A 21,563-nucleotide genomic window follows, 5' to 3' on the forward strand; every position below is an offset into this window, starting at 1 on the left:
GCTTCTTGTTTCAGATAAGAAGGGAGGACATATATCAAGAACAGAAGGGGACCCATGATTGAACCCTGCGGAACACCTAATGTAATTTCACCTCAGTTAGATGAAGTGAGAAACTTCCTTAAATCACTTAAATCATAACATAGGTATTTTGCGTTGTATTTGTATATGCGTTGTTCTGCATTGACAGTGTGCTAGGTAGCTTTTATCAGATATATCTTTCATCGAAGACCTCTGATGAAACTTAGAGCGAGAGCCTAGCTTTGATCAAAGTTCGCTATTGTAAACGTAATGCTTCCCTTGCTTTCATGGTTTTAACCCATAAAATGACGTCGAAGTACGTTTGGCTAGCACCACAATGATAGTTGCAAAGTGAGAAGAATACGAAATCCTACAAAACACGAAGTACGCTGACTAACATAATCACAATAAGCACTTACAATCTTACAACGGAATAGCTCGAGCAATCAGCTGCTTTAGAATTGGCTGATATTAAGCTTTCATATAGAAAGAGAGGATGTGGAAAGATATGGAGATTTGGAAAGCCAAGTGTTGCCAAATTCCACATAAGTGGTGTAAATGTATTTTTTTTTTTTTTTGTGCTGTAAATAGCCTTACCTCATTTTCATACATTCCTCCGTAAGTTATTTATATATTGGTTCACATGTTTCTGAAAAAATACTTGAAATGGTACATTGTGGGATTCGAGTGCTATGTTACAATCTGGAATAGCTTCCGCCTGTTGCTAAAAATCTTAACCTAACCAAGAGACCATCCTTAGCAAAAATAACAAACCCTACACCTGCTACGTGTTTTTTCACGCATAGCACGATGCTTTCCGAGAATGTAATCTCATTAATAGGGGCAAATATTTACATAGGTATGTTCAAAAAATGGCTCTGAGCACTATGGGACTCAACTGCTGAGGTCATTAGTCCCCTAGAACTTAGAACTAGTTAAACCTAACTAACCTAAGGACATCACAAACATCCATGCCCGAGGCAGGATTCGAACCTGCGACCGTAGCGGTCTTGCGGTTCCAGACTGCAGCGCCTTTAACCGCACGGCCACTTCGGCCGGCTACATAGGTATGTTACGTGATGTTTCGGAAAATGGAAGAAAAGAAACCTGTGCAACTGCAGTAAACCATTTGAACACAACGCAGGGCAAGAGAGGCAGAACAACACACATACAAATACAACACAAAATACCTACGTAAATATTTGCTCTTGGTAATGACAGCAAATTCACGAAACATGCGATATTAACCACGACAAGTGTTTTCTTACTTAAATTGTGAATAACACAGCTGCAGGCTGACTGAAAACGTCGATTAAGACAAACGAATTTAAAAACTGGCATTTCTTAAACGAGTCTCTTGTATGCAAATATGAGGAGCTACTTTCATGAGAACAAAATGAAATCTTTGTTCGCCCTTTCTCAAATAATTTTCTTTGTTCTTTATGTCCCTTCAGTGTAGCTCATGAAGCAAATTCTTGTGAACATTTCGAGGTCCCCTTCTCATTATCAACGTTTTCATCCAAATGCACTGGCCACCAGCATATCACAGCCCGGCAAGAACGTTGACACAACTCGAAAGTTCAGAACTTCAGAAAAATCGACTTAAAGATTCTATAAAATTTATGTTGAAAATTTATGTTTAAATTTCAAGTAAGTATTTTTCTCAGTAAATTGCATTGTACTCTATACAACAATAATACGGAATGTAGTTCTGTTCTGGTCGAATGTTACCAGGTAATTCCCGTATTAGAAAAATAGAAAATGCAAAATTATTTATAAAAATTAGTGAAATTTAGTAAATAACATTAATTAGGTACAATGTCAGGAACAGAAATTTCGAATTCATAAATGGGCTCATATTCTATATTAACTTTCTTTATAGCAGGAATTGCCATTTTTTCTTGTATTCTGCAAATTTCGTAGTACTCACAACAGCTGAAATCGTCAGAACAGTGTTTCTTTCTCCAAACATACATGCATATCTGAGGGGTATTGTCGCTTAAGATACAGACACTGCACAAACACAGATATTGTAATATTGAATAACGATCTAAAAATTACATTCAACGTACCTTATACAGGGTGTTTCAAAAATGACCGGTATATTTGAAACGGCAATAAAAACTAAACGAGCAGCGATAGAAATACACCGTTTGTTGCAATATGCTTGGGACGACAGTACATTTTCAGGCAGACAAACTTTCGAAATTACAGTAGTTACAATTTTCAACGACAGATGGCGCTGCGGTCTGGGAAACTCTATAGTACGATATTTTCCACATATCCAACATGCGTAGCAATAATATGGCGTAGTCTCTGAATGAAATTACCCGAAACCTTTGACAACGTGTCTGGCGGAATGGCTTCACATGCAGATGAGATGTACTGCTTCAGCTGTTCAATTGTTTCTGGATTCTGGCGGTACACCTGGTCTTTCAAGTGTCCCCACAGAAAGAAGTCACAGGGGTTCATGTCTGGCGAATAGGGAGGCCAATCCACGCCGCCTCCTGTATGTTTCGGATAGCCCAAAGCAATCACACAATCATCGAAATATTCATTCAGGAAATTAAAGACGTCGGCCGTGCGTTGTGGCCGGGCACCATCTTGCATAAACCACAAGGTGTTCGCAGTGTCGTCTAAGGCAGTTTTTACCGCCACAAATTCACGAAGAATGTCCAGATAGCGTGATGCAGTAATCGTTTCGGATCTGAAAAATGGGCCAATGATTCCTTTGGAAGAAATGGCGGCCCAGACCAGTACTTTTTGAGGATGCAGGGACGATGGGACTGCAACATGGGGCTTTTCGGTTCCCCATATGCGCCAGTTCTGTTTATTGACGAAGCCGTCCAGGTAAAAATAAGCTTCGTCAGTAAACCAAATGCTGCCCACATGCATATCGCCGTCATCAATCCTGTGCACTATATCGTTAGCGAATGTCTCTCGTGCAGCAATGGTAGCGGCGCTGAGGGGTTGCCGCGTTTGAATTTTGTATGGATAGAGGTGTAAACTCTGGTGCATGAACGATACGTGGACGTTGGCGTCATTTGGACCACAGCTGCAACACAGCGAACGGAAACCCGAGGCCGCTGTTGGATCACCTGCTGCACTAGCTGCGCGTTGCCCTCTGTGGTTGCCGTACGCGGTCGCGTTCCCAGTCCGTTGAAATTTTTCAAACAGATCCTTTGTTGTATCGCTTTTCGGTCCTTTGGTTACATTAAACCTCCGTTGAAAACTTCGTCTTGTTGCAACAACACTGTGTTCTAGGCAGTGGAATTCCAACACCAGAAAAATCCTCTGTTCTAAGGAATAAACCATGTTGTCTACAGCACACTTGCATGTTGTGAACAGCACACGCTTACAGCAGAAAGACGACGTACAGAATGGCGCACCCACAGACTGCGTTGTCTTCTATATCTTTCACATCACTTGCAGCGCCATCTGTTGTTGAAAATTGTAACTACTGTAATTTCGAAAGTTTGTCCGCCTGAAAATGTACTGTTGTCCCAAGCATATTGCAACAAACGGTGTATTTCTATCGCTGCTCGTTTAGGTTTTATTGCCGTTTCAAATATACCGGTCATTTTTGAAACACCCTGTAAATGAAAAGAATCAGAACTCAGAATGTGCCGCTCTTCCTGAATTACCCACGCACACTTGCCAATAGCAATGGTAAAGCGACAATGTTCTTGCCGTGGCGAATCAGGAAGCCTACAAAAAAAAAAAAAAAAAAAAAAAAAAAACTGACACAACTGTCCTGAAGTGGACAAAATGGGAGATAGAGGCGTTTTTGTGCGCGTTTGGGCACTTCACACGTACAGCAGAGTCCCGGTAATCCGAACGTTCGGTTCATCCGAAGATGAAAAATGTCAGTCTAAGTATGGAAAACTGTGCGGTGAACTGCTGTACATACACACTGTTTTAATTTACACAGTACAGTAAACATGTATTAGAAAAATTGGCAACAAAACATTAGGTTTAAACAACGCATAACAATGAAAGAAAAGCTGTCAAACTTACTAAAATACAGCGGACATTTATCCCTACTTTTTAGATGACAAAAATTCAGTCCTGTTTTTTGGCGGTAATGAAGACAGACTGTTATATGACGCACAGTTGCGCCATCGTCTCATAAACATCAAACCAGCGGGTGTAGCAGTAGGCTGTTGCTCCAAACAACGCACCGCGAGGTCAAGGGCTTGTGCTGCGTCGCTGTGTGGCACCAGCTCTCCTTTGTCGCTTTCAGACTCATGGTCACTTACGTCACAGCAGTCCACTTCTTCCTGGTCTCGAGTCACAGCAGCAGTTAAATCAGCGTCAGTAAGGTTCTCCACACATGCCCCATCCGCTGCCATCCGCTCATCTACGTCTCCTTCACTAGCTTCTTCACATCCACGGATTGTCTGTATCATTTGTAGTAGATTTTCGTCTTCATTTTCAACTAGGTTGTCCTGAAATTCAAGAGACGTTCACAGAGTTCTCCACGATTTACTCACAAGGGAACCTCCCCATCGCACCCCCCCTCAGATTTAGTTATAAGTTGGCACAGTGGATAGATCTTGAAAAACTGAACACAGATCAATCGAGAAAGCAGGAAGAAGTTTTGTGGAACTATGAAAAAAATAAGCAAAATATACAAACTTAGTAGTCCATGCGCAACATAGGCAACTTCTAGGACACTATAAGCTCAGGAGCGCCGTGGTCCCGTGGTTAGAGTGAGCAGCTGCTGAACGAGAGGTCCTTGGTTGAAGTCTTCTCTCGAGGGAAAAATTTAATTTTTTATTTTCAGACAATTATTATCTGTCCGTTCGTTCATTGACGTCTCTGTTCACTGTAATAAGTTTAGTGTCTGTGTTTTGCGACCGCACCGCAAACTTGCAGTTCGGAAAATATTCATTGACCTTGTTATTGAAGTCGCGAGCTATATTTACTGGATTCATATTGTCCACGGAATACATCTCACGTATTCAATGCACTCTCGTCCAAAGTAGCGAACAGTCGACTGCCAGCCAGGGAGCCTCGTTAGCAAGAATACTCTCTCTTCCACGCGCTGTAGTCGACTGTCGTCGTGTGTTTCGCTGTTTGTTTAGGTGTAGCTTCCCCATACTACGGCGCAGTTACCTCGCATCAGACGGACGGACGGACAGATAATAATTGTCTGAAAATAAAAAATTAAACTTAACTCTCGAGGGAAGACTTGAACCAAGGCCTCTCATCCTGCAGCTGCTCACGCCAACCACGGGACCACGGCGCTCCTGAGCTCACAATATCCTAGAAGTTGCCTATCTTGCGCATGGACTACTAAGTTTGTATATTTTGCTTATTTTTTTTCATAGTTCCACACAACTTCTTCCTGTTTTCTCGATTGATTTGTGTTCAGTTTTTCAAGACCTATCCACTGTGCCAACTTATAACTAAATCTGAGGGGGGTGCGATGGGGAGGTTCCCTTGTCAGAGTATTTTCTGAAATATTCTGCCATACCTCAGCGGTCCAATAAACAATTTCCTTCACATTGGTCTTTTTTGTTTTGTCCACTTAAGGAATGCTATCATCTCGGATCAGCATTCTTAAAAATTGTTTTCTGTACATCAGTTTTAATGTTTGCAATACGCCCTGGTCCATTGGCTGTAGAAGTGGTGTAACATTCGGCGGCAAAAAAATTCGCCACAATTTCTCCATCACATAATTCCTCAGTGCTGGGGTGAGATGGCGCGTTATCAATCAAAAGGAATGCAGAGGGAGACAAATGATTTTCCTTAGAAAACCGTCGAACCGAGGGAACAAACTGGCTGTGAAACCATTCTTTGAATAGCTTACCATCCATCCATGCTTTTTTCTAGTTGCTATAATATAAGGGCAGGGACTTCATGTTGCAGTTTTTAAAAGCTCTGGACCAGCAGATTTGCCGATCAGCATTAAAGGCAGCTCGTGATTACCAGCAGCGTTGCAGCACGCTGATAATGTCACACGATCTTTGCACATTTTCAAACCGGGAGCATGGTGTTCTGCTTTTGATGCCAGACGTTTTGTTGGTAATGCCCTGAAATCAAGGCCAGTCTCTTAAGTGTTATAAATTTGTTGGGGAGAATACTTTCCCTCTCTTATTATTTCAAACTCGGCCAAGTATTCCTTCGCTGCATCACAGTCAGACGAAAGCTTCTCTCCAGTAATTGTTAGCTGACGGATTCCATGACGTTTTTTGAATCTGTCCAACCAACCCGTACTGGCACTAAAAGACTCATTACAATTCGTCAACTTGTTCTGGTAAACAGCCTCCTCCTCAACCAGTGCTCCACTCAAAGGCGTTCCCCTTTCTCTTTCCTGCGTAAACCAGAGGAAAGGAGCTTCATCCACTTTATCGTAGTGGGAGTGTTTCAAAGTCCGCCGAATTTCGAGTGTTTTTCCCGAAGACGTTGTACAGGACAGTTCAAGCTTCACTCGGTTCCCTCATCCAATCACAAAGGGTTGCTTTACCAACACCTAGTTCCGTTGCCAGTTTAGATACTTTCTCACCATTGTCTATCCGCTTCAAAACATTCAGTTTTTCTTTGAGAGTTAACGTTGTATGTTTCCGTTTACTCATGACGAAAATACGTACATCACTACACCTAACCGAATACAGTAGAACAGTTACATGTGCCAGCGATGGATAACAAACTCAACCAAGCGCTTTGCGAGCCGACTGGCATGCACTGACCTCAGACACTACTAAGGTCTCATCAGTGCACAACAACAAGGACAGGGAGTGAGAGTGAGCCATTGTTCCCACACTTGTTCCCATTTGTTACCATGGTGTACCTACAGGGCTATTACAAATGATTGAAGCAATTTCATAAATTCACTGTAGCTCCATTCATTGACATATGGTCACGACACACTACAGATACGTAGAAAAACTCATAAAGTTTTGTTTCGGCTGAAGCCGCACTTCAGGTTCCTGCCGCCAGAGCGCTCGAGAGCGCAGTGAGACAAAATGGCGACAGGAGCCGAGAAAGCGTGTGTCGTGCTTGAAATGCACTCACATCAGTCAGTCATAACAGTGCAACGACACTTCAGGACGAAGTTCAACAAAGATCCACCAACTGCTAACTCCATTCGGCGATTGTATGCGCAGTTTAAAGCTTCTGGATGCCTCTGTAAGGGGAAATCAACAGGTCGGCCTGCAGTGAGCGAAGAAACGGTTGAACGCGTGCGGGCAAGTTTCACGCGTAGCCCACGGAAATCGACGAATAAAGCAAGCAGGGAGCTAAACGTACCACAGCCGACGGATTGGAAAATCTTTCGGAAAAGGTTAAAGCAGAAGCCTTACCGTTTACAATTGCTACAAGCCCTGACATCCGATGACAAAGTCAAACGCGTTGAATTTTCGGCGCGGTTGCAACAGCTCATGGAAGAGGATGCGTTCAGTGCAAAACTTGTTTTCAGTGATGAAGCAACATTTTTTCTTAATGGTGAAGTGAACAGACACAATGTGCGAATCTGGGTGGTACAGAATCCTCACGCATTCGTGCAGCAAATTCGCAATTCACCGAAAGTTAACGTGTTTTGTGCAGTCTCACGGTTTAAAGTTTACAGCCCCTTTTTCTTCTGCGAAAAAAGCGTTACAGGACACGTGTATCTGGACATGCTGGAAAATTGGCTCATGCCACAACTGGAGACCGACAGCGCCGACTTCATCTTTCAACAGGATGGTGCTCCACTGCACTTCCATCATGATGTTCGGCATTTCTTAAACAGGAGATTGGAAATCCGATGGATAGGTCGTGGTGGAGATCATGATCAGCAATTCATGTCATGGCCTCCACGCTCTCCCGACTTAACCCCATGCGATTTCTTTCTGTGGGGTTATGTGAAAGATTCAGTGTTTAAACCTCCTCTACCAAGAAACGTGCCAGAACTGCGAGCTCGCATCAACGATGCTTTCGAACTCATTGATGGGGACATGCTGCGCCGAGTGTGGGAGGAACTTGATTATTGGCTTGATGTCTGCCGAATCACTAAAGGGGCACATATCGAACATTTGTGAATGCCTAAAAAAACTTTTTTAGTTTTTGTATGTGTGTGAAAAGCATTGTGAAAATATCTCAAATAATAAAGTTATTGTAGAGCTGTGAAATCGCTTCAGTCATTTGTAATAACCCTGTACTTATCTGTTTGGTATACTTCGTTCTAGAAACTCGTCACCGTAATTCCGGCTAATCCGAACAAATCGGTAATCCGAACAAGGTCCGGTCCCAATTAGTTCGGATTTACGGGACTCTACTGTATTTTTTAGCATCATAAACTAAAAATTGCTGTTTTTTGAAAAATGGCTCTGAGCACTATGGGACTTAACATCTATGGTCATAAGTCCCCTAGAACTTAGAACTAATTAAACCTAACTAACCTAAGGACATAACACAACACCCAGTCATCACGAGGCAGAGAAAATCCCTGACCCCGCCGGGAATCGAACCCGGTCATGGGAAGCGAGAACGCTACCGCACGACCACGAGCTGCGGACGCTGTTTTTTGACTTGCGTGACTTTCCTCGCCGGGGTTCGATGTGCTGTTGTGCAGGCGATTAAATGTTCGGCATCCATTCCCATGCAACTATGACGAAAAATTTTACGGTAGTGTAATAGCTCCAGAGAAGTGGTTTGGTCAAAGAAGTTCGACGAAATCATTGACGAAGTTCTTTGTCAAAGATCTTTCACAACGGAATACGGGCCTCACACGGAACGCCGCCGCTTCTTGGACGAGGGTTCGGCGTCATATGGGATAACAAATAACGAAACTATAGTTATTGTTTGTATAGACAGTATAGTAGAAAGAATATTTGATTCAAGTTGCAAGCAATTTGGGGAATAAAGAATGCTACATTTAGTATACACAGCTGCCTTCTCTGGCAAAATAGTGGCTGAGGATCGAATTGAACAGCGGTTGGATGAACTTATTGTTTGTTTGAATTAACTTTTCGTTTGTTTGCAGGTGTATGTCTGCAGTTCTGGCGCACACTAAAATTCCCGCCACTAGACGAGAGTACTGGGTCTATCGCTGAAAATGGTTCGAGAACTGTGCCCGCCGCCTTACTCGGTGAGGTATTATGGGATGAAAGGATAAAGTATGAGATGACATGCACTCAACAAAACGAATAAATAAACCTTTGAAAAGCGAGACTTTAGTGGGACATATTATAATACAGAATGTACATTAAGTCCGGGAACACTTTCAATTATTTATCGCACAAGAACTAAACATTGTGCAGATATCATACATGTTACATTTTGAAGAGAAACTCTGGAAGTTTTTTTTTTTTTTTACAAACATTCGATATGTGAACCATGAGTGACCCGGCAGACGTTCATACGGTAATCGAATTCTTGACATACCCGTCCTAGCACTACATTTTGCAGGCCGCTCCCGAAAACGCTCTGGACTTGTGGGTCCACCTGACAACGACTCATGAGGCGTTCCGTCACCTGCATTGTACCGCACACGACTATCAAACTTTTTTGGGCGCATTATTCGAGGATCCTCCTGCCCACTGGGGCGTTCCGAGTACTAGAAGGCACACTCAATAATGATTCACGGCACACGACTGATCCTCAGAGCAGACGGTTTAAAGGAGTCCCCCTTACGAATTTGATCCAATAAATTTCTCTAGATCCTAAAAAACAGTCCCCACAGAAAAACGTCACACGGAGTGAGATCTGGTGACCAGGGTGGCCATTTCATGAAACAGCTCGCTCCGCACCCGAACTCGCCATGTTTTCGACTAGCGCTGACTATCGGCAAATTATCGAACTACGCTGTGGTGGTATAGATGAAAAAAAAAACTTTCAGGGTTTCTCTTCAAAAAACATATGTATGATATCTGTACAATGTTTGTCTCTTGTGCAATAAATAATTGAAAGTATTCCCGGACTTTACGTGCACCCTGCATATGCAGGACATCTTAATTCGACACTGGACAGCCAAAAAAAAGTGATAAATGATTTTAGTCGACAAGTATTGGGACCTGTGCTTATCGAATACCAGGTATTCATTGATGAAAAAGCTGTACAGAATAAAAAATTTAAATGACATAAATAGACAAGAGAACGCTCTATATAGGTTAAGTTTATATAATATTCTGTAAGAACTTAGAACATATGGAGCAAAAAACACGAAACTTTTCAAGAAACAATAAAAACTACAAAATCAAAATTAAAATGCACGGCAGAAATAGCAGCTTTCTGACTCTTTAGTTTCTCCCGATGTAATGGATGACAAAATAATTCACGGGAGTGCCGGTACGGTTGGATTTCGTTCTCTAACGGACACAATATTTTGGCAACGAAGTGCACTGTCGTAGGGGCTCTACTCTGTCTCAAACTTCCGTCGCCAGTGTTGTTTCCAGGTATGATTTCCGATCACTGCTAGGAGAGGTTCTCCCACGGTGTACGTAGGAATAATGTCAACTGGAGACGGAGGGGGGGGGGGGAGGGGGGGGACTCACAGAGACAGAGGAATATTTTCATTGCAGCCAACTGCGATTCAAAACGAGACTTGTGTAGCAGGTTTTCCATCGACTCGGACCCCTCCCCCGCTGTTGTGCCATTCGCTACAAACTGCGCGGGGAAACCTCTGGTAGGACTGATCGGAAATCGTAGGTGGAAACATCAGGGACAATGGAAGTTTGAGTAAGGCCTCAAGGTGTGCTAAATCAGTTTTCAGTACCAGCCTGGCACAAATTTCTAACTGTACCGACATATCGCTGTTAATGTCCTATGACTCTTAGAACTGCAGTCTGGATTCTGTGGAGGTAGTCGGTAAATACTGTCGCTTCCCCTTTCCCTGCTCCAGTCGTGAATGGTGTTAGAGAAAACCACTGTTGGGATGTCTCGGTCTGACCTCTTATTTTTGTAGTTCTTTCGCGACATGTATGTGGGAAGAACCAATAGATCGGTTAACTCTTCTTGCAACTTATGCTCTCGGTATTTGAACAGTTAACTCATACTGCGATGCACAAGCCTCTCTTGTAGTGTCTGCCACTGAAGTAGGGTGGACGTCTCTGTGAAGCTTTCGTACATACTAAACGAACCCGTAACGAAACGCGTTAGTATTCTTTGAATTTTCTCCATTTCTTAGGTCAATCCCTCCTAATAAGGGAGGTGCATTGAGGAGCAATATTCGAGTATAGACAGAATGAGGATTTTGTAATCTACCTCCTTCGTAGATGCGCTATACTTCCTGAGGATTCTTCCAATAAATCCTCAGTCTGGCATTTACATTTCCTACAATTAGTTTTATGTAGGCGTTCTACTTTATATCGCTCTTTACACAGAATTCCACGTATTTAATGGGTGTGGATGTTTCCAGTGACTGTTTGTCAGTCGCATAATCATACAGTAATGAGTATTTCCACCTGTTTATGAATAGTATAGTATTTATGTATGTTCGGGGCCAAATGTCAAAAAATGGTTCAAATGACTCTGAGCACTATGGAACTTAACATCTGAGGTCATCAGTCCCCTAGAACTTAGAACTACTTCAACCTAACTAACCTAAGGACATCACACACATCCATGCCCAAGGCAGGATTCGAACCTGCGACCGTAGCGGTCGCGCGATTCCGGACTGAAGCGCCTAGAACCGCTCGGCCACAGCGGCCGGCGGGCCAAATGTCAATTCTGTCACCAACTGTCGAGCCTCTGCATGTCCTCAACTTCGCAAAAATTTTCTAGCGGTACGAATTCTCTATTCACAACAGCATCAACTGCGAACAGCACCAAGCAGTTTCCACGTTATCCATTAGGTCATTTATATATACCGTATTTTGAGCAGTAGTTGTACAACACTCCAGTAATGTGCTTTGGATCTGTCGACTTTGTTACGTTACGAACACGAGCTTTAAGCATTAACAATGACGTGCTATGATCTGTTTACTGGTAAATATTCAACGCAGTCAGGAAAGTGGTATCATATGCCGCAAGCTCGTATTTTCTTCAGTACAGGACACTGCAAAAGTCAAGGAACACAGCAAGAAGGAGTCGTGCGACGGAAACGAAAGTTGGTAAACGTGTTTCTACATCTGAAAGAGGACGTCTATTAAAATTTCGCTCCGGTGGCGTAAGAGTGGCGCTAGCAGTGCCACTACGAAGATGTTAATCGAGTTTGCTTTAAATACACGCTGTAACAGTCGTGAGCGTTAGTTACCTTTGAGACTGGACGTGGTGAATTGATGTTAGTCAAGAATGCCTTTACGGCGACAAAGACGCCATTATCAACACCTCACTGAGTTTGAACGGGATCGTGTAATAGGGCTACGAGAAGCTGGATGTTCCTTCTGCAATAGTGCAGAAAGACTTGGCAGGAACGTAGCCACTGAAGCCTACATGACTGCTGGCAGGGGTGGTCAGGGGAATGTAAGGTCCCGGGTTCGATTCCCGGCGGGGTCAGGGATTTTCTCTGCTTCGTGATGGCTGGGTGTTGTGTGATGTCCTTAGGTTAGTTAGGTTTAAGTAGTTCTAAGTTCTAGGGGACTGATGACCATCGATGTTAAGTCCCATAGTGCTCAGAGCCATTTGAACCATTTGAATGTACGGTCGCAAGAACGGGCTCCGGACGGCTACCTTGCATTACCGAGAGGGAAGCCCATCGTGCTCGACGTATGGCTCTGGCATACCGTACTGCATCTGCAGCAGCAATGAGAGCAACAGTTAGCACTACAGTGACACAACGAACTGTTACAAACCGGTTACCTCGAGGCCAGCTCACAGCCAGACGCCCTGTAGCGAGCATTACACAGACCCCAAACCACCGCCATTTGCAACTTCAGTGGTGTCAAGCGAGAGCCCATTAGAGGGCACGATCGAGGTCTGCTGCGTTTTCTTATGAAAGCTGGTTCTGCGTCGGTGTCAGTGTTGCCCATGTGTTACACTACTGGCCATTAAAATTGCTACACCAAGAAGAAATGCAGATGATAAACGGGTATTCATTGGACAAATATATTATACTAGAACTGATATGTGATTACATTTTCACGCAACTTGGGCGCATAGATCCTGGGAAATCAGTACCCAGAACAACCACCTCTGGCTGTAATAACAGCCTTGATACGCCTGGGCATTGAGTCAAACAGAGCTTGGATGGCGTGTACAGGTACAGCTGCCCATTCAGCTTCAACACGATACCACAGTTCATCAAGAGTAGTGACTGGCGTATTGTGACGAGCCAGTTGCTCGGCCACCATTAACCAGACGTTTTCAATTGGTGAGAGATCTCGAGAATGTGCTGGCCAGGACAGCAGTCTAACATTTTCTGTATTCAGAAATGCCCGTACAGGACCTGCAACATGCGGTCGTGCATTGTCCTGCTTAAATGTAGGGTTTCGCAGGGATCGAATGAAGGGTAGAGCCACGGGTCGTAACACCTCAAATGTAACGTCCACTGTTCAAAGTTCGGTCAATGCGAACAAGAGGTGACCGAGACGTGTACCCAATGGCACCCCACACCATCACGCCTTGTGATACGACAGTATGGCGATGACGAATAAACGGTTCCAATGTGCGTTCACCCCGATGTCGCCAAACACGGATGCGACAATCATGACGCTGTAAACAGAACCTGGATTCATCCGAAAAAGTGACGTTTTGCCATTCGTGCACCCAGGTTCGTCGTTGAGTACGCCATCGCAGGCGGTCCTGTCTGTGATGCAGCGTCGAGGGTAACCGCAGCCATGGCCTCCGAGCCGATAGTCCATGCTGCCGCAAACGTCCTCGAACTGTTCGTGCAGATGGTTGTTATCTTGCAAACGTCCCCATCTGTTGACTCAGGGATCGAGACGTGGCTGCACGATCCGTTACAGCCACGTGGATAAGATGCCTGTCATCTCGATTGCTAGTGATACGAGGCTGTTGGGATCCAGCACGGCGTTCCGTACTACCCTCCTGAATCCACCGATTCCATATTCTGCTAACAGTCACTGGATCTCGATCATTTCTCCTCCTTACACGAGGCATCACAACAACGTTTCACGAGGCAACGCCGGTCAGCTGCTGTTTGTGTATGAGAAATCGATTGGAAACTTTCCTCATGTCAGCACGTTGTAGGTGTCGCCACCGGCGCCAACCTTGTGTGAACGCTCTGAAAAACTAATCATTTGCATATCACAGCATCTTCTTCCTGTCGGTTAAATTTCGCGTCTCTAGCACGTCATCTTCGTGGTGCAGCAATTTTGATGGCTAGTAGTGTAGTCAGTTGAGGGCCTGCTACCAACCTGGAGTTATGGTCTGGGATGTGATTTGATATGAGAGCAGGAGCACTGTCGTTATTATCCCACGCACCTTGACCGCAAATTTGTATATCAACCTGATCATTCCACTCGTCGTGCTGCCATTCATGAACAGCATTCCAGGGGTTTTTTCCAACAAGATAACGCTCGTCCACATACCTCTATTGGAACCCAACACGTTCTACAGAGTGTCGACGTGTTGCCTTGGACCACTCGATCACCAGACCTGTATCCAGTCGAGCACGTATAAGACATCATCGGACGACCACTGAAGCTTCATCGACAAACAACATCAACCGTCCCTGTATTGACCAACTGCAGCAGGCATGCAACTCCATCCCACAAACTGACATCTGGCACTATCCCACTTCATGCATGCACGTTTTGCATGCTTGCAGTCAACATTCTATCGACAAACTGCCTATTGGCTTCTGTCTCGGGTTCTTCGGCCGACGTTCATCTAATGATTTTTCTGACGTTTCGCCAGCACGAGTGGCTGGCATTGTCAAAGCTTCACCCTCCATTGCCGGTGGTGAACTGGAGGCGAGCTCGCAGCCGCAGACTATATGTACCTGGCGCGCCAACGTCCGAGGGCTTCTCCGCGGTCATTTCCGGTGCGGTTCTCCTCTTGCTATCTGCGACGGTCGTTCGCTGCAGTACGGGAAGCCAGGAGCCGTTTACCTTAAGGCTTTCCTCTTTCTTGTTGAAACTGTTAGCGTGTTTTTGGATTTCTACAGCTTCTCTGAACAAGCGAGTGTGATAGTGCTTCTCTACAGCCAGAACTTCCGTGTCGGCGAATTTTATTACGTGGTCGGTCTCAATCAGTGCGTGCTCTGCCACGGCCGATTTCTCCACCTGCCCCAACCTGCAATGTCGCTTCTGCTGTTTGATCCTGGTGTTAATTGATCGTCCAGTCATTCCGACATAAACTTTTCCGCATTTGCATGGTATACGGTATATTCCCGACATTGCAAGTGGGTCTCTTTTCTCCTTCGTCGATCTAAGACACTCTCTGATCTTCCTTGTCGGTTTGAAGGAAGATCAAAGAGTGTTTTAGATCGGCGAAGGAGAAAAGAGACCCACTTGCAATGTCGGGAATTGGTGATTGGGGAGGGAGGTGCAATACTTTCGGGCAATTGAAGAGCAACCACATTTGTACAATATGCGCGGTATGCTTCATCTACATCTACATTTATACTCCGCAAGCCACCCAACGGTGTGTGGCGCAGGGCACTTTACGTGCCACTGTCACTACCTCCCTTTCCTATTCCGGTCGCGTATGGTTCGCGGGAAGAACGACTGTCTGAAAGCCTCCGTGCGCGCTCTAATCTCTCTAATTTTACATTCGTGATCTCCTCGAGAGGTATAAGTAGGGGGAAGCAATATATTCGATACCTCATCCAGAAACGCACCCTCTCGAAACCTGGCGAGCAAGCTACACCGCGATGCAGAGCGCCTCTCTTGCAGAGTCTGCCACTTGAGTTTATTAAACATCTCCGTAACGCTATCACGGTTACCGAATAACCCTGTGACGAAACGCGCCGCTCTTCTTTGGATCATCTCTATCTCCTCCGTCAACCCGATCTGGTACGGATCCCACACTGATGAGCAATACTCAAGTATAGGTCGAACGCGTGTTTTGTAAGCCACCTCCTTTGTTGATGGACTACATTTTCTAAGGACTCTCCCAATGAATCTCAACCTGGTACCCGACTTACCAACAATTAATTTTATACGATCATTCCACTTCAAATCGTTCCGCACGCGTACTCCCAGATATTTTACAGAAGTAACTGCTACCAGTGTTTGTTCCGCTAGCATATAATCATACAGTAAAGGATCCTTCTTTCTATGTATTCGCAATACATTACATTTGTCTATGTTAAGGGTCAGTTGCCACTCCCTGCACCAAGTGCCTATCCGCTGCAGATCTTCCTGCATTTCGCTGCAATTTTCTAATGCTGCAACTTCTCTGTATACTACAGCATCATCCGCGAAAAGCCGCATGGAACTTCCGAAACTATCTACTAGGTCATTTATATACATTGTGAAAAGCAATGGTCCCATAACACTCCCCTGTGGCACGCCAGAGGTTACTTTAACGTCTGTAGACGTCTCTCCATTGATAACAACATGCTGTGTTCTGTTTGCTAAAATCTCTTCAATCCAGCCACACAGCTGGTCTGATATTCTGTAGGCTCTTACGTTGTTTATCAGGCGACAGTGCGGAACTGTATCGAACGTCTTCCGGAAGTCAAGAAAAATAGCATCTACCTGGGAGCCTGTATCTAATATTTTCTGGGTGTCATGAACAAATAAAGCGAGTTGGGTCTCACACGATCGCTGTTTCCGGAATCCATTTGTCTAGCTGACATTTTACGTGATTAACATTGCACTATCACAAGTTAATGTAAGCTACACTCAGTCGCAAAAGTATTCGGACAGCACGTAACGGCGCTACTTTCATTATCCTGATAAAAATGAAAGTTGTTCGCAATACCTAGATGTCGCGCTCTCTGCTTCAAATGTCATCGCACTATATTCAAATACGCTTCCTTGTTCATCGTATCATCAATGAACACTAAATCACCCACACCACTGACGGACATGCATCCCCACACCATGATGCTCCCACCTCCATAACTTTACTGTTGGTTTGAGGTTCCTGGGATTCAGCTCTTCACTGGTCTTTCGCCACACGTTTGCCGTTCCGTCGCTTTGCCATAATGTAAAGTTACATTCGTCGCAAAATATCACCCGATTCCACCAAGCCTGATTGTATTCGGCATGTTCCCTCGCAAACTGCATGCGTTTCTTCTGGTTCGCTGCATTTACAGGGTGTTTCAAAAATGACCGGTATATTTGAAACGGCAATAAAAACTAAACGAGCAGCGATAGAAATACACCGTTTGTTGCAATATGCTTGGGACAACAGTACATTTTCAGGCGGACAAACTTTCGAAATTACAGTAGTTACAATTTTCAACAACAGATGGCGCTGCGGTCTGGGAAACTCTATAGTACGATATTTTCCACATATCCACCATGCGTAGCAATAATATGGCGTAGTCTCTGAATGAAATTACCCGAAACCTTTGACAACGTGTCTGGCGGAATGGCTTCACATGCAGATGAGATGTACTGCTTCAGCTGTTCAATTGTTTCTGGATTCTGGCGGTACACCTGGTCTTTCAAGTGTCCCCACACAAAGAAGTCACAGGGGTTCATGTCTGGCGAATAGGGAGGCCAATCCACGCCGCCTCCTGTATGTTTCGGATAGCCCAAAGCAATCACACGATCATCGAAATATTCATTCAGGAAATTAAAGACGTCGGCTGTGCGATGTGGCCGGGCACCATCTTACATAAACCACGAGGTGTTCGCAGTGTCGTCTAAGGCAGTTTGTACCGCCAAAAATTCACGAAGAATGTCCAGATAGCGTGATGCAGTAATCGTTTCGGATCTGAAAAATGGGCCAATGATTCCTTTGGAAGAAATGGCGGCCCAGACCAGTACTTTTTGAGGATGCAGGGACGATGGGACTGCAACATGGGGCTTTTCGGTTCCCCATATGCGCCAGTTCTGTTTATTGACGAAGCCGTCCAGGTAAAAATAAGCTTCGTCAGTAAACCAAATGCTGCCCACATGCATATCGCCGTCATCAATCCTGTGCACTATATCGTTAGCGAATGTCTCTCGTGCAGCAATGGTAGCGGCGCTGAGGGGTTGCCGCGCTTGAATTTTGTATGGATAGAGGTGTAAACTCTGGCGCATGAGACGATACGCGGACGTTGGCGTCATTTGGACCGCAGCTGCAACACGGCGAACGGAAACCCGAGGCCGCTGTTGGATCACCTGCTGCACTAGCTGCGCGTTGCCCTCTGTGGTTGCCGTACGCGGTCGCCCTACCTTTCCAGCATGTTCATCCGTCACGTTCCCAGTCCGTTGAAATTTTTCACACAGATCCTTTATTGTATCGCTTTTCGGTCCTTTGGTTACATTAAACCTCCGTTGAAAACTTCGTCTTGTTGCAACAACACTGTGTTCTAGGCGGTGGAATTCCAACACCAGAAAAATCCTCTGTTCTAAGGAATAAACCATGGTGTCTACAGCACACTTGCACGTTGTGAACAGCACACGCTTACAGCAGAAAGACGACGTACAGAATGGCGCACCAACAGACTGCGTTGTCTTCTATATCTTTCACATCACTTGCAGCGCCATCTGTTGTTGAAAATTGTAACTACTGTAATTTCGAAAGTTTGTCTGCCTGAAAATGTACTGTTGTCCCAAGCATATTGCAACAAACGGTGTATTTCTATCGCTGCTCGTTTAGTTTTTATTGGCGTTTCAAATATACCGGTCATTTTTGAAACACACTGTATGAATGGCCTTCGCCGTGCCACTAGACCACGGTACTGCGATCGTCGTAGTACTCTCCACGCGGTTTCGGGATGAACTTTTATACCAAGGTCTCCCTCCACCTCACTTGCAATTCGTGTGGCAGATATTTTCGGATTCTGTTGTACTTTTCGCACAATCACACGTTCATCTCTCTGTGAAAATGTCCGTGGCCGTCCTGTACTGCAACGGAATTCCAGTCGGTCTTCTTTCTCGAACCGTTTAATAATGTCGTGAACTGTACTTCTCTTCATGTTCACTATTGCGGCAATTTCCCTGCAGGTTTTCCCCTTCGCGTGATGGTAAACGACAAGTTGCCTTTGCTCGAACGTCGAACACTTCCCTCTGCGTCCCATCGTCGACCTGCACAGGCTCGCGATACGTGTTTACTAATCATCGCTATCGTCTCGGGGAAATGTCGGACACACTGCAGTCGCTTCACCCTCTGTGCGTCTCGGAATGAACTATTCTCTCTCGTTGTCCGCCTTTGTCCGAATACTTTTGTTGCACCTTCCCATGCCCAACAACAATTCTTCGTATTTGACGCGTGTTTCACGTTGCGACATCGTACCCAGAGTCCCAAATACATTACAAAGTGCAATTTCGGTATTTGCTCATGCGGCAAACTGCAACCTTATGCGCCGTTACGTGCTGTCCGAATACTTTTGCGACTGAGTGTAGCTTACATTAACTTGTGATAGTGCAATGTTAATCACGTAAAATGTCAGCTAGACAAATGTATTCCCGAAATTTCATTACTCCACATTAATAACTCTTTGGTGTCGTGATTTTTTCCCGTCAGTACAGTAAGAATAAAGATGGAGTTTGAAGCACAAGCAGGCAGCGCCCTCGCGTCGCTTTTTTTCCTCGGAAGGCCGGGCGAAGTAGGCGCGCGCGTAGACAGAGTGTAACCGGAAAGCGAGCGGCCCGAGCGGTGGGAACTGGGAAGGGCGCAGCGGTCGTTCAACTCCGTCTGCGGCCGAGGGCTCCGCGCCCGCTTTGGCGGGAAACGAGGCCGTGGGCAACAGGTGGCAACAGGGGTGGTCCGCGCGCAGGCGCACACCGCACGCAGTCCAGGTGGTGGCTGCGGGAACTTTAGCCGGCGCGCAGGCGTGTGGCAAGCATTAGGGGAGGGAGCTCATGTCGTCTTAACAGCCCCACCCCCCTTTACTCAAAAAACGTTTTACATAATTATATCAATTTCCAATATTTTCAGCAAACTTTCAGACAGTAATTTTCTCGTTGTGGTCTTCAGTCCGAAGACTCGTTCGATGCAGCTCTCTGAAAAATAACTGCAACCTATATCCATTTGATTCTGCTTATTGCATCAAGCCTTGATCACCCTCAATCACACTTCTCCTTCCACTACCAAACTGTGAAGATTCATTGATGCCTCACAATGAGACATAGCAACCTATTCCTTCTTTTAGTCAGGTTGTGCGTTTTTTCTTTTTTTTTTTTTTTTTGTCAATGCGATTCAGTACTTTGTCATTAGATATCCATATACGCCTCCAATCTTTGTTCTACACCACAAGACTTCGAAAACTTCTGTTCTCTTCTCGTCTGAACCGTCCACGTTTCACTTGCGCCCGAATTATGTGAGTGACCCGAAAGCTTCTTAAGTAACAGAACCCAGTATGTTGTCCTCTACGGCGAATGTCCATCAGGTTCAAGGGTATCGTCAGGAGTGCCCCAGAGAAAAGTGATAGGATCACTGTTACTTTCTATATACTTAAATGATTTGGCGAACACGGTGGGCAGCAGTCTGCGGTTTTTTTTACTGATGATGCTTTGATGTACGGGAAGGTGTCAAAGTTGAGATGACTTACACAGCCTGGGGGATGTTTCCAAAATGAGATTTTCACTCTGCAGCGGATTCTGGAAGGTAGGAGACGAGGTACTGCCAGAAGTGAGGCTGTGAGGACGGGGCGTGAGTCGTGCTTGGGTAGCTCAGTTGGTAGAAAACTTGCCCCCGAAAGTCAAAGGTCCCGAGTTCGAGTCTCGATCCGGCACACAGTTTTAATCTGCCAGGAAGTTTCACTATCCTAATTTCCTCTGCATCGCCTGATTTAATTCGACTACATTTCACTACCCTTGTTTTGCTTCAGTTGGTGCTCATCTTATAATATTTTTTTTCAATATTACTCCTTCCGTTCAACCGCTGTTACAAGTCCTAACAGAATTAGAGTGTCACTGGAAAATCTCAAAGTTTGTTTTTTCTTCTCCCTGGGCGTTAATTCACTTTTCAATTTCTTCTTGTGTTCGTTTACTCTTTGCTCACAGTTGAGATTGAACAGCATTAGGGATATGCTACAACCTTGTCTCACTTACTTCTCAACTACTGCTTCTCTGTTACGTCCTATTCTTATAACAGTAGTCTCATTTCTGAACGAGTTGTATATAACATTTCGCCTCCTGTGTTTTATCCCTATTACCCTCAGAATTTCAAAGCGTGTTTTCCTAGCAACATTGTCAAAAGCTTTCTCAAAATCGACAACTGTGGGTTTGTCTTTCAAAAACTTAAGAGCCTCAAAAACGGCTAGAAAGTCTGGAATACTGCAGTCTATGTTTTACACAGGAAACTTTCTTTTGCTAGTGGGTGTGCTTGTGAATCTCTACAAAGACATTGCAGCCCATTCAGAATCTGATAGTACTTGCAGCCAACAATAGGCAACGCGGGAAGTTGAATACAGCAAGATAGAAAGAGAAGACCCTCCACAAAGAAAAAAACTAATAGAAAAACTGACTTTCTGAAATGGAAGCGGAAACGCCTGAAAGAAACACCATACGCTCGCATAGCTATAGTCTGCACAGCTGTGTTCACAATCGCAGTGCTAAGTGAAATACTCGTTATGGTGAGTACACACTTCGATTTTATGTATTGTAAAT

At 44.8% G+C, this 21,563-nt stretch overlaps 1 protein-coding gene across 2 annotated transcripts in view; it reads left to right on the forward strand.

Annotated features, from left to right (window-relative positions):
• LOC124594228 (coiled-coil domain-containing protein 39) overlaps positions 1 to 21,563 on the forward strand; it is a 481,265-nt gene that overhangs the window by 22,463 nt on the left and 437,239 nt on the right. The window contains exon 1 of one of the 2 annotated variants that reach the window (XM_047132593.1): positions 8,985 to 9,091. The exons of the other annotated variant lie outside the window; for it this stretch is intronic. Coding sequence (XP_046988549.1) covers positions 9,059 to 9,091 — 33 coding nt within the window. The 5' untranslated portion in view covers positions 8,985 to 9,058. Of the gene's footprint in view, positions 1 to 8,984; positions 9,092 to 21,563 lie in introns of those variants that run through there. 2 annotated transcript variants of the gene reach the window in all.

This window comes from Schistocerca americana, chromosome 2 (genome assembly GCF_021461395.2).
Source record: "Schistocerca americana isolate TAMUIC-IGC-003095 chromosome 2, iqSchAmer2.1, whole genome shotgun sequence".
NCBI classification, from domain to species: Eukaryota; Metazoa; Arthropoda; class Insecta; order Orthoptera; family Acrididae; genus Schistocerca; species Schistocerca americana.